Genomic DNA, 13221 nt, shown 5'->3' on the forward strand with positions numbered 1-13221 from the left:
TAATCTGCTATTGTGAAAAATGTCCATCTCGCGTGTTTTATCTGACCAATACTCAGTAAAGTAATTTCAATTAAATATAATGTAAGACAAAAAAGATCTAGTAATAAAAATATCTTGTACCTGTATCAGTAGGAAAAAAAAGTAGTGGAGAAAAAGTACATTTCACTCTGAAATGTAGAAAGTCCAGTAAAGTAAAAGTACCAGAAAATTGTAAGTACACTGAGTTTTATCTGGATCTGGTGCACACCCAACACTGCATTACTCTGTATTTCATAAAGGATAGGTTCGTGATTTTTCAGGTCTGTGTGAACAGTAGTCAGGTGCTCATGTGAACACTGTAACAGTTTTGCTTGCTGTAATCAAAAGTTTACTGTGTCGTTTTTTACTATCCCCAAGAAAACACCATGTGTGGAAACACAAAAAAGGGTGTTCTGCGCTAAAAAGATTAACTTTAAAGATCCCCACTTGACTTGATTTATCCAGACAGTTGAAGACTCATATTAACTTCAGATAACACTATGTTTTTGTTCAGAATGAGGGCCTTGGATTTTGTCCCCCATTACATCCATTTGAAGTATGTTAGGAGGCGTATTTTAACAGCCTGTATGAAATCATTCCAGCAAAGAGAAACTCTTTGAATGCACAGCACTGTGCAAATGTTTTGAGTATTTTAGATGAGTCATGAAGAACCACAGGACTCCTGCAACAGATGGTCTGGCCCTCACGGAGCCCTGACCTCAACATCATGGAGTCAGTCTGGGATCACATGAAGATACAGAAGACACTGAGACAGAGGAACAGTGACCTGAGAGAACCGGTGCTGGCTGCTCAACCCAAATATTGATTTGGTTAAGATGTGTGTCTGTTTACTGCATTTTTTATGAAGTTAATTGATGAATAAAATATATTCATGGCATTATTTTCAAAAAGCATCCTCACGCATCCTAAATTTTCTTGCACGTTACTCTAAATACGGGCATGTGAGTTTTGGTTGAAGCACAGATATATGAACTCCTGTTGACACGGCAAACTTCATGCTTTTATTTCGACAGCGAAATCCCACCGTCCTTCCGGCCTCCCCTCTGCTGCCTGTGCGTAACTTGACGCGGACGGCTCGTCTGTAGCTGCTGCTGGCTGCTGCAGGCGTGCTATTTGCGGCAGCGGAGAGACCTCCTCGAAATGCCTTTTGTACGCCCGGGTGTTTTTTTCTTTCTGATTTTGTTTTGCGTTTTTGCGAGGGTCAGATCACAGCGTTTGTAGCCATGCTCTGTGGTGGATTCAGCGGGCTGTCCTAGCTGCCTGAGCCGCTCCAGCAGCGGTGGGTCCGGTGCAGTGCACAGCCGGGGATGAGGCCTACTTGTTAAAGCTCCCCCACCACCCCTCCATCGCGATGGCTGATGATCAACAACAACCTGGTCAGAAGCCTGCCTCGGGATTAGGCTCTCTTCCAGCGCTGGTGCCGGGACTCCAGGGGCCCGAGGCGAACGCGTTACAGTTCAAAATAAAGAATTCAATTTGGTAAGGATGGAAATGATCCTCGAGCAGCCACACTGTCCTTTTCGCTAGCCGTAGCCTCATAATTAGCGTATCTAGCTTGTGGAGTGGCAGGGAGGCAGTGAGCTGCACAAAGCGGCTGAAAATAACACGAGTGCTCCCGTGCTAACCGTGGATATTTACCCGAAACACGATAGCAGCGAGCGGGGCTTGACTGCCTGCTGCCTGTGTGTGCAGTAATAACACGCTAACGTCGGAGTACTTACAGCTGTAGTAGCTCTAATCATTAGTATCGAGCCATGGGAGGCCATGTTATAGATGACACCAAATCCACCGGTGGTGCTGATGCTCAGGATGACAGGTGTCAAACCAGACAGCTCCACAGACACAGCTCCACTCTGATTTAATGCTGTTAATGGAAGAGCTGGAAATAATAATAATAATAATGATAATAATAATAATAATAATGATAATTTTCAGAATGCAAGAACTTCTGATACCAATTCAGTTTTTACATTTCTGTATTTCTGGCTCTGAAAAATCTTCACACAGTCTCAGTTTGATTAACCTTGTATTTTATCATCTACATCAATCCAGCTGTTACAGTGTACAGTGGCTTTGGAGAGAATTCAGACTCCTTCACCTTTTGCACACAGTAATTCTTCACAGAATAATCCACAGTGTCAGTAGAAATATATTTTTATAGGTTTTTGTAGATTTGCTTAAAAAAATCTCTCATTTACATAAATATTCAGACTGTGTGCCATGGGATTCAGCTGCATCCTTTGATGCACCTGCTTTGATTATTCTTGAGATCTCTCAATGGTTGTGTCTGAAATCACTTTAGTTAATCGCCACCAATTAAATAGTGCACTATATCTACTGTCCACTGTTATTTGAGTTTCAGGATTCTAAATGTGAAATTTATGGTCTTGGAAAATCCCAAAATAGGCCTTTTTCACAGCAGTCGTTTTGACAGTCACACTGAAAAACACAGGTATAAAAATTAAATGAACGATGGCCGAATTCCATTTAGCTGCTTCAGTTTAGGCTCCTGGTATTACTGGGACATTTTTAAAGAACAAAGTCGTCATTAATGTTATTAGTTACACATGCTTTTCCTACTATGACAAGTCAAAAAGTGTCCATGGCATGTCAAGTGTTTACTTCTAACAATCCCAAAATGCAATGCCTGACATTTCACAGACTCGGACTGGAGTCCAGCTGTGGCAGATTCTCTTGACCGAGCACAGATGTTTAGTGTAGTGTATGGTTTAGTGTATATGAGGTCCCACCTTTCTTAACACCATCTCTACAATAAAGCACACTAAGTATATGAAGCATACAGCCAGCACAGTGCTGGAGAGGCTCTGGGATAAGTCCCTGCATGTCCTTGAATGGCCCAGCCAAAACCATCCCATAGAACATCTGTGGAGAGACCTTGAGAGGATCTGCCAGGAAAAAGACTTGAAGGCGTTATTACTGTTCAAGGGGCTTCAACAAAGTACTGAATAAAGGCTCTGAATTGTTATGTAATGAGATTTTAATTTTCAATGTATTTGCAAACATTTCTAAAGCATTTACCTTTCTGGCTCTTGTTCTGTTTCTCATTGCAGTAAATCTGTACAATCAAAAGTGGACAGCATATTGGTGAGTATCCGTAACAAACTAGCTACTTTAGAACAGTCTTTATTTGTTACCCAACACTGCCACCGCCTCATCATCAGAGAGACACGTGTAGCTGTTTATTGGTGGATCATAAGATCAGGTGTGCAGCTTAGCTTTTGTTTGAAATAGAATATATGAATGTGTGTTTCATGCTTAATATATAAGTGACTTAGTTGTGCTACAATACACAAATGACTAACTGAAATGATACAAAATAAGACATAGGTTGACAGTCTTATTAATATATGTACTATAGTGTACATTATATTGGTGCACAATATGTAGCACTGGCCTCTAAATACATGTTCAACCATTTTTTCAAAATACACAAAGGAACATGACATGTACACAGGTGTGAGGTATTCGTCTCTGCCTGTATACGAGTAAGTTCAGGTGTAATTATTTAGATATGTTGCATATCAGTGTATTACATTTTTTTTTAAGTCAGTAAAAACTGTTCTATTTATGCACATTTTGTTGTGGATTCATCTGAGCTGAAGTGTCACACACCTAGTATTCAGCAACAATCAAAGCTGCATGATAAAGCTTTTGTCTATTTTTACGTCAGCAGTAAAAAAAACAGACAGTTAGAGTCTGTATCTGTTGTTTGGCAGATTTCAGCAGCCAGGTTTAGTCCATTTTCATTGCAACATATAGTACCCACCTTCTGCACCTCTGTGTGTCAGTGTCTCACGACTGGATTGAGTTGTTATTATGATGTTGATGTACATCCTGATATTGAAACCATTTATAGATAAAATAAGCAGATTGTGTTTGTCTTATTCAGCGCCCGACAAATCAAGATACTTCATCACAAAAATGCTGAAATCCTATTTTTTGTTGATATTACCATGGTATAAACACGATAGCAAAATCTCTGACAGTTGATTTTATGTGACATTGTATCATCCAACCCCAATAATAAATTAAAATAACTTGATTAATTGATGCCATCCTTCTTAAGGGTTCAACTTTTTAAACCCTGCACATGTCAGCCCTTTTTCCTGCATGTATGGATGAAATTTTCCAAATGAGGAGAGTGTGTGTGGATGAACCAAGCTGAGCAACAATTCATATCACATTTAAGGATACAATATTAATATTAATGCAGGATGATGCTTGCATAGTGGTGCTTCGTGTTACAGATTTTGTTTTCCAGTTCTGAGACATTCAAACATGAAACGAAAATCTAATTATGCAGATGAAATCAAACGTCTGAGGTTGCCAGGGGTTACCGGCATACATGCCAACGGCAGGCCTATAGGCCCCATCTTAGAAAATCCAAGAAAACATAAACAGAAATGTAAAGAAACGTAAAGGTCCAAAAGAAGAGAATTAAAGCATCAACCACGGTGTAAGCAGAGAAGCACTCGGCTAATTCACTATCTGCTTGTAGGGATGGAGCGTAGTAAATAGCATTTTCATTCACTGCTCATTGGCTGACAGCTCTCACCTCATTCATTCAAGTATTGGTTCCCCTAGCAACAAAGAGACAAATAGAAAAGGAACAGGTAAGATGAAGCCATTCTTAGACGCCAAGTGACAAGCAGATGGGGTGGAATCAATAGTAAGGACACTGTGTGCGGCCGTCATGCCTCTGTGTTGTGTTTGAAATCGGCTCTTAATTTTGAAGCAGATAGTTTAAATTTTCTGTGTAGTGAAACCTCTGTGACCGCTGCCGGCCCATTTGCAAAGACCCAACATCAGGCCTGAAATAAGATCTGGATTCTTTTGATCATTGCCACCTTCTGGCTTCATTCTCTAGTTAATACTTAGAAACACACATCTATAGATTCTCTTCCAGTCAACACGTGATTTACTTACTTTTTATGTGAATAATCTTTTGAACGGTTTCCTTTTTGTGATATTTTTATTTTTACAGCAAGATGTTGAGAAGTTTACAGACATCGAAAAACTCTACCTCTACCTTAAGTTGCCTTCTGGTCCCAGCAGTGGCAATGATAAAAGGTATGTCACAGTCACAGACACACACTTTATTCAAGTTTTCCACTTTGCTCTTTGGCCTTTTTTTTTTTCTTTTTGTCTCACACACACATGGCTGCTTTGTTGTGGCTCTCATTACATTATTGGTGCTGTTGTCTCATTGCTTGTCAAAATTTCAAGTCTCTACCCACTGGCTACTACACAGACACAGTTTAGGCTGATAGCTCCTAGAAATGAGATTGATTTTTTTTTTCTTTCCTTTTTTTTGCTTTGTGACATTTTTTGGGGGGTTGTTGGTCACTGGTGTATTTTTATTTTTTTTTCTTCGTACGAAATTAACACTCATTTTTCAGCTGTATGATTGATTATCATGATGACGCAAACCGCTGATATATGTAGATTTTTGCTATACCTAGCTGTCTGTGTTTCATTTGTTTCCCCATATCTATTCATCACCCCAACCCCCAAATTCTGCCCATTTGGACTGAGAATGAGAGGGGGTCCTCCACTCCTGGATTATGGTATTGAAGTTTCTGTATTAACAAGAAATGATGCATACAAGTCAAAGACACTGCCTCACCAGATCTGTCTCTCTTATGCACCAATTTTAGTGATCAGAGTTCCATGTCATCAAGCCGTACTCAACAGATGTATGCATTCAACTGGATACGGAATCACCTAGAAGAGCACCCAGAGACCTCCCTCCCAAAGCAAGAGGTGTATGATGAATACAAGTGAGTGTGTGACCTTCACTGTGGGGTCAGGGGAGGTGAAGGGGACAGAAGGGGAGGCCAGTATATGTGTTACCTTTTAACCTGACGGTGGATCCTCTTCTCTTACAGGAGCTATTGTGACAATCTCGGCTACAATCCACTGAGTGCAGCAGACTTTGGAAAGATCATGAAGAATGTCTTTCCTAACATGAAGGCACGTCGACTGGGCATGAGGGGCAAATCCAAATATCCTTGAATTCAGAGGAAGCTGTGTTTTTTTTTTTTGTTTGGTTCATGCTTTTTGTTGACAGTGCTCTCCTTCAGATTTGATCAGGCAGATCGTTTCTTTTCGCTGCTGTAAATATGTGTCACTTTTCAGTTTTTTTCTAACCATTTGAACAAGACCAGCCATCCAAATTCATGACATGTTCTATAAACATAAAAACTCAAAATGGACACACCGGACACAACCATCAGCAGAATATAGTATGTTTATCATCATGTTAACATACTATTTTTATTTTAAAGTAGAAACCCTTGGCTCATTTTGTCAGGTTCATAAAATGAAATCAGAAAGCTGCTGATTATAAAGTTCAGTTGTTGACAGTTTTCCTTCACCAGAAAGCTCATAGACTTTCTGCTGAGTGTAAGTGGTCGTGCAGCTCTACACTTTATGATTATTTATGACCTGGTGATTTATTGGCTGTGTTGCTCATGGTGTAAATGCGTGAATATGCACAGTGGATAATCTGTTCTGACTTTGTCGAGACTAAAGGAAAATGCTGTTTAAACTGTAGACAGTATCGATAATGCACAAGAAGGGGCGCATGGTGTCAATAAGGCGCCACTGAAAAATCAAACTTCCTAAAATAAGGGGATTTATGCGCTAAGCACATTGTTCTGCGGTTACTTTAAAAAAAAAAACTGTTAACCACCACTGCCAAAAGGCTGCTGCCAATTTTGCTGGTGTATTTAAAAGGTCTGTAGCAGGAGATCCTCGTCACAGAGCTGAGAGGCTGATGTTTTTATGATGTCTGGCAGATTTTCAGAACAACTTTGATGCAGAGACTCACAGACGATACATTAGACAGAGTGTCAGAAAATGTTTTAGAAACCTTAACTCCGTCTCACATACTGTTATAGCGGGTTAAGGAAGAAAGCTTTTGTTCACATGCCGTCTTTACCCAACCTGGATCTGCAGAAATCTGGTGATGCGGTAAGTTACATTATAAAAACTTTTTCAACTTAAAAAATAAATATCTGGTGAAACTTTCAAACTAGGCCGATGCTCATCCACCCGCTGCTCTGCTCTGTCCGACCGCAGTGTGAGCTGATGGAGTCGTCGGGCCAGTCGCCAAGCGCTGAAGATGAAATGAGATCTGCGGCCTGTGGACTGGTGTGTGAGTGGGCGCAAAAGGTCCTGAGCCGTCAGTTTGACAACGTGGAGGACCTGGCCCGCTTCTTGCTCAATAGCCACTACATTGGCACGAAGTCCATGGCTGCGCTCACTGTTATGACCGGAACACCCACAGGTAAAGACGTCTGCTGGTCTGTTGTCGTGTGTTGTCTGTGTGTTGTCTGTGTGCGGCATGTCGATGTGTTATTTGACGAGGGGCAGTGCCTTTCAAAAATATAATTTATTGTTTTCCTTTGTGATTATTTGCCTCCTGATGATCACCACTGGACACCATGTGTTACACTTTTACACCTTCAAGGGTTTACAAGTGTTTTCCTAGTGTGATCTTCACAGCTAAATCCTCCTTCAGCTCGACCTGGTTTTCATTCATCCGTCTCTGCTTCCACACGTCTGCACCTCGCCTGTCTATGCGCTCTGTAGATTTGAAAGCTGTTAAAAATAAATGATGAATTCTTGGAAAATTCATTAACACACTTAAGTAAACCGTGAAAATGGAGCCTAACGTTTTCTCAACGGTCGGATCTCAGCTTGACGCTAATTAAAACTAGCCTAAAATCAAAAGGAACAATTCTAATACGCTTCTTCAAAAGGAGCGTCTTCAGCAATTCATGTCATCATTTTGTCATCACGTACACATCGAGTGAGACTGTAGTCGAAATTTGAAATTGTCCATCAGTGAAGAATAATAATTACATAGCTCACTCCCACTAAACAAAACATTGTTATGAGCAGTAAAAAACAAAAGATGAAATCCATCTTGTATAACAGCTCAGCGGCTCGCTGGCAAATTAGAATGGAGTTTAAATGAATCGTGATATCAGGCAATGTGGGTTAAGAGTAACAATATTTCCAATATTATGGATCAGGGTTTTCAATTTAAAGCTTGCTGCAAGATTGAGATATTGATAACCCTGTTCATGACATTTTCTGTGCTTAGAGTATATGTACTCTGCTCATCCTAATTCTTTGACTCTGTCTTCTTTTGACAGGAATGAAGACGCCAACTCCTGCCTCTGCGTTTGTGCCCACAGCTGAGGCAAACTCTTTCCAGCCCCAGGTGAAGACCCTGCCCTCGCCCTCTGTTGATGCAAAGCAGCAACTGCAGCGAAAGATCCAGAAGAAGCAACAGGAGCAGAAGCTCCACTCACCCCTGCCCAGCGAGACCCAGGTCAAGAGAGCGGAGGCCAGTACCCCCGGCCCCACCATCCCCTGTGGCAGCCCTGCTCTTCTTTCCCCTCAGCCCACCATAGGCATCGTAGTAGCAGCTGTCCCCAGCCCAGTTACGGTATGTGGCTGAATTGTTTCCACTATTTATGGTCAGATTTGTTATTGATAAATACGCCTAAATGTAATTTTATGTTTTTCCCGCAGGTACAGAGAAGCAGGCAGTTGATGACCTCGCCCAGCCCTGTAGGGACAGCAGAGGGGAAAGTGTTGCCTGTGAATTTCCAAGTGGTCACTCAGTCTCTGAAGCAGTCCCCCAAAACTCCCCAGAATATCTCAGCTAGTCCTGTGGGTGACCGCCTGGCACGACACGGTACAAGATACGCTCAAATCCTGCCCAAGCCCTCTGCCACCAGTGCCATCACGCTGCGCTCACCGCCCACCCTGCTCATCACCAACAGCCCCATAAAAACTGTGATGCCCACTTCCCACGTGAGCTCAGTCAATGTGGTGAAGATGACGGCGATCGCTCTGGCTCCCAGCAGCAGCAGCACAACTGTGCGTCCTGCCTCGGCCGGTGTGAGTACCACGGCTGCTTTGGATGATTCCCAACAATCGCATGGTGGGAGCTCGGCTGCGCCTCAGTCTCCTGCAATCAGACCCAGTGCTCCAGCCTCCACCCTCACCCTCTCCACTGACATCAAAGTGGTGTCTGAAGCTGGGATTGACAATAACCCCACCTCTGGCACAGAGAAAACTGTTCTTGGGGTCAAAGAGGAGAGAGTGGCTAAGTTCAGGGCTGCCAGTGAGCCAAGCTTCCTGGTTAAGTGTTCACCGGGACCAGATAAAGGGGTAAGGATAAAAAGTGACCCCACATCCCCTCCCACGTCGGTAGCTGTAGCTGGGACTCAGGACAGCAATAACAGTAACTGCCATGACAGTACTTTTTACTTGACTGTTGATAATCACAACTCCAATGGCAACACGTCATCCAATGGCTCATCCGCTGTTACCCCAACGTCGAAGGATCCCTGCTCAGATGCCAAGAGCCCCAGGAAGCGCACAGGACCAGGTGGGGAGTCTCACGTGATTCCTGTGAAGAGGGTGTTTATCTCCCAGCAGCCACTGGCTGTAATTGACAATCCAAAACCTGGAATCAGTGCTGCAGTGAAGAGGATCCCCCGACCGGGAACCCCTGCCAGACCAGAGAGTGCCCCCTGCAAAGTGACTGTGAAACACACACCCATAGGGCCCACACAGATCCTTGCACTCTCCGACTCGCCCATCACACACACTGAGGGCTCCCAGACTGTTGTCAAACCCCAGGCCTTGGTGGTGAAACACGAAGACCATTCTCTCAGCACTGACACCAGCACTGGAGCGGCTGGAAACAACCCGTCTGATCAGGCACTGTTGCAGCAGATTACCGGGGACCCTCGTGCCATACCAGCCAACTCAGGAGCACACGAAGCCTCTGTGATGAGTGACTTAAAGAGCACAATATGGGAGGAGGGACAGCTTGATGAGCTTCGAAAGCAGGCGTTTGCTCAGCAGATACCAGCAGAACACAAACAAGCCCCTACTGACCAACTGTCCATTATAGCTCCACCCCCTGAGGCCTCAGGCCAGCTCACCCTCACACAGGAGATGGTTGACTTTGCAGGTTCTCAGCCCAACATGGACTACTTCCCGTTCAATGATGACGACATGACCCAGGACAGCATCGTGGAGGAGCTGGTCCAAATGGAGGAGCAGATGAAGCTGAAGGGTCTGTTTGGTAGCTGTGTTGACGTGTCTCTACAAGGCCAGTCCGCCAGCAACCAAGGCTCTATCCTAAACGCTCACCAGGCCAGCACTACCTTCTACCACTCTGCCCACAGCAGTACCACTCCCGTCCAAACGCCCACTCCGACTCCGACACCGACACCGACCCCGACCCCCACTTCTGAAATGACAATGGGGCACAGCCTGACGAGAGAGAGCCCCTGCTCCCGCATGGCTCCCATCACCCCTGTGGACGGAGCCATGGGTCGCCACACCCCCATCAGCACACCACTGTCCAACTGCAGCAGCAGCGTCCCCCCGAGCCCGGTAGAGTGCAGGAACCCTTTTGCTTTCACTCCCATAAACTCGAGTATCACAGGTTATCATGACGCCAGTATTGTGTCCAGCAGCCCTGTTAAGCCCATGCAGAGGCCCATGGCAACACACCCCGACAAGGCCAAACTGGAGTGGATCAACAACCGCTATAACAGCAACTCTGGAGGCCCTTTGTCCAACCATAGTATTGGTATTTTGCCCAGCTACCAAGACCTGGTAGATGACCAGTTTCGCAAGCCACATGCTTTTGCAATTCCTGGCCAGTCATTTCAAGCCCAGTCGAGACAGGATGCTGCTCACTTTGGCCGTTTGACTCCCATTTCCCCAGTGCAGCAACAGCAACAGCAGCAGCAGCAGCAGCAGCAGCAACAACAACAAACACCGCAGCAGCTGGTAACAGGTGTAACTACTCCCACTAAACAGGAGAGTTTTGCTGTGCCTGCACCATTAGATAACAAAGCATCCACCTCATCTGCGTCCATTACTTTCCGTTGCCGCAGCGTTAGCCCTGCAGTGCGCCAGAGGAACTTCAGCGGCAACACCGGTCCTCCAACCACCACCACGAACACCACCACCACCACCCGTGCCGTGGTGTCACCCTTTAACTCACCCATCACCTCCGAGGTGCTCAGCATCCTGTCCAACAGCCAGACAGTCAGCTCTGTCCACAGCATGGCCCAGCGTAGCCAGTCTGTCCCTCTGAACATCATGATGCAGAGTGAGATGCTGCCTGTGCAGGGTCAGAGTAACACCGCCAAAATCACTAATGTCCTTCTCAGCAAGATGGAAGCTGATGGAGATGATTCTGTCCGTGGCCTGGGCATAAACAACCTCCCCTCTAACTACACGGCCCGTATGAACCTCACGCAGATCCTGGAGACCACTCCTGGCTTTGCTGGAGGAACCGCTCACCAGACTCAGCTGCCTGTCAGCCCCAGCCCTGCTGCCTTTGAGCTCCAGCAGCATGGCTACCTCACCACTGGCAGTGGAGAACAGGTGAGTTTCTCTACTGGGGACAGCCAAGCACAAGCGGGTCCTGGTGAGCAAGACCAACAGCAGCAGCAGCAGCAGCTCCAGGAGAATCCTGCTCAGACACAACCACAGCTCCTCCTCCAGAGCACACAGCAGCAGGAGGTGGAGGACGAGCAACAGCAGCTGGATTTCAACAACACCGTCAAGGACTTGTTGGGGGATGATGGTCTCAACCCCAGTTCCCAGTTGGTGGGTCAGGTAGCTTCGGAGCTCAACGCCGTGGCATCTGACTTCTCAAACGACATCAGACTGACCTCAGATCTGTCCAGTAGCATCACTGACCTTAACACATTGGACACCAACCTGCTGTTTGACCCAAATCAACAGCAGGAACAATATGAAGATTCAACACTGGAAGAACTGAAGAACGACCCGCTTTTTCAGCAGATATGCAGTGATACTGTGAACTCTGGTTTTGACTGGCTAGAAAGCAAAGACCAGCCTACTACAGTAGAGATGCTGGGCTAATGTTATCTTTTACTCTGTATGATTTCTGTTCTCTGTTGTTTGTTTGGTGCGTATGTAGTATATCTGTTTTTAAACTATAGTTTGTCGGGATTTGTCTGGACTTTGCCATTCGTTCTGTTAAAAGTGCCAGGCTTACCAGAAAATCTCTCCTACTGACGTTTCGTTACTTCTCTCCTTTTTCATTTGTCACCCAGAGTTTCAGTACTTAACCACTTTTCTCCCTCATCTGAAAACAGAAATGTAAGCATTTCTAGTAAAAGGTCTGGCAGCATGCACTTACAAGAGCAGATTTGTATGGTATGAACATTAAGAGAAACATAATCTTCCATGTCATAACCAATCAATAATGCAATATTTATATTTAATGATCACTTCATGAAAGTGAGATGGGTAGGAAATTTGGCACAAAAGACTTCACCAAAAAAAAAAGAAAAACGTACGCTGTTGTATACGATTTTCAGTGTGTGCAGTTCAAGTTCAACCAAATGGAGACAATATTGGGATTGTAGTATATGCACATAATAGTTGTAGTACATTTGCCTGCCATATCTGAATATTAAAAAGGGTAGCATCTTGTGCTGCCAGGTGCTGAATTTATGACATAATCTTTATACTTTATCATATACCAAATCAGTGGAAAACTGATTCACATCTGAGCATTGTCCAAGAGTGAAATTTTCTTAAAGCCTATACTTCTTGTACTGTTTAATATCTTATAAAGGGAGTAGATGAATCAGTAGGGAGAAGATGGGAATTCAGGCCTCTTTGCGGACTATACATTGAAAGGAATCAACAACTGGCTGCCTTATTCCCAAAGTCCAAGGCCTTACGCCATCTTTAGAGAGACTGTATATAGTATAATGTTAAGATATCTTCAGAACCATCCAGAGCTTCATCATATCAAGGCAGCTGTTACTGTGATATTTTCAGTACTATTTCTTGTTCCGTTTTTGTTTTGCAGTGTTACAATATAGACACGTATTGTATAGGCTAACGACTACACTGTGTGTGCCCTTATCAGAAATGGATTTCGAGGAATCTGATATAGTGTCATTTCATGAAAACCATGGCAGGCACACTTTCAGTCATGAGATTTTTTTGGCATGCTATACTCCCTGCTTGGATAAGAATATTAATGGTATGGAGAAGGCTTACTTACATAAAAGGCTAAAGGCTGACATGTATGTTTTGATGTCATCTTGAGATCAAGAGGAAAAGAAA

At 44.2% G+C, this 13221-nt stretch overlaps 1 protein-coding gene across 3 annotated transcripts; it reads left to right on the plus strand.

Annotated features, from left to right (window-relative positions):
* Window positions 1–1119: 1119 nt before the first annotated feature.
* rfx7b (regulatory factor X7b) lies at window positions 1120–13221 on the plus strand. 3 transcript variants are annotated; one of them, XM_087178282.1, is made up of 10 exons: window positions 1120–1518; window positions 3111–3144; window positions 5045–5130; window positions 5523–5627; window positions 5718–5840; window positions 5949–6065; window positions 6951–7035; window positions 7144–7351; window positions 8226–8521; window positions 8608–13221. In XM_087178282.1, the coding sequence occupies exons 1-10, from the start codon at window positions 1391–1393 to the stop codon at window positions 11998–12000; spliced, it is 4575 nt and encodes a 1524-aa protein (XP_087034408.1). In that variant the 5' UTR covers window positions 1120–1390; the 3' UTR covers window positions 12001–13221. The 3 variants fall into 3 exon arrangements, with proteins under 3 accessions (XP_087034408.1, XP_087034407.1, XP_023278332.1); XM_087178281.1 differs by having other exon boundaries at window positions 5045–5129; window positions 5588–5627; XM_023422564.2 differs by lacking the exon at window positions 5523–5627.

The sequence above is a fragment of the Seriola lalandi genome, unplaced genomic scaffold (genome assembly GCF_002814215.2).
Source record: "Seriola lalandi dorsalis isolate HSWRI2012SDOR001 ecotype SW California unplaced genomic scaffold, Sedor1 jcf7180002054682, whole genome shotgun sequence".
NCBI classification, from domain to species: domain Eukaryota; kingdom Metazoa; phylum Chordata; class Actinopteri; order Carangiformes; family Carangidae; genus Seriola; species Seriola lalandi.

What these genes read in the sequence shown, in the direction of transcription:
- rfx7b (XM_087178282.1), top strand. Translation starts at nt 1,391, where the DNA reads ATGGCTGATGATCAACAACAACCTGGTCAGAAGCCTGCCTCGGGATTA. An exon ending in AAAATAAAGAATTCAATTTG is followed by an intron (nt 1,519 to 3,110) that starts GTAAGGATGGAA and finishes TTCTCATTGCAG; the next exon opens with TAAATCTGTACAATCAAAAG. An exon ending in CAAAAGTGGACAGCATATTG is followed by an intron (nt 3,145 to 5,044) that starts GTGAGTATCCGT and finishes TTATTTTTACAG; the next exon opens with CAAGATGTTGAGAAGTTTAC.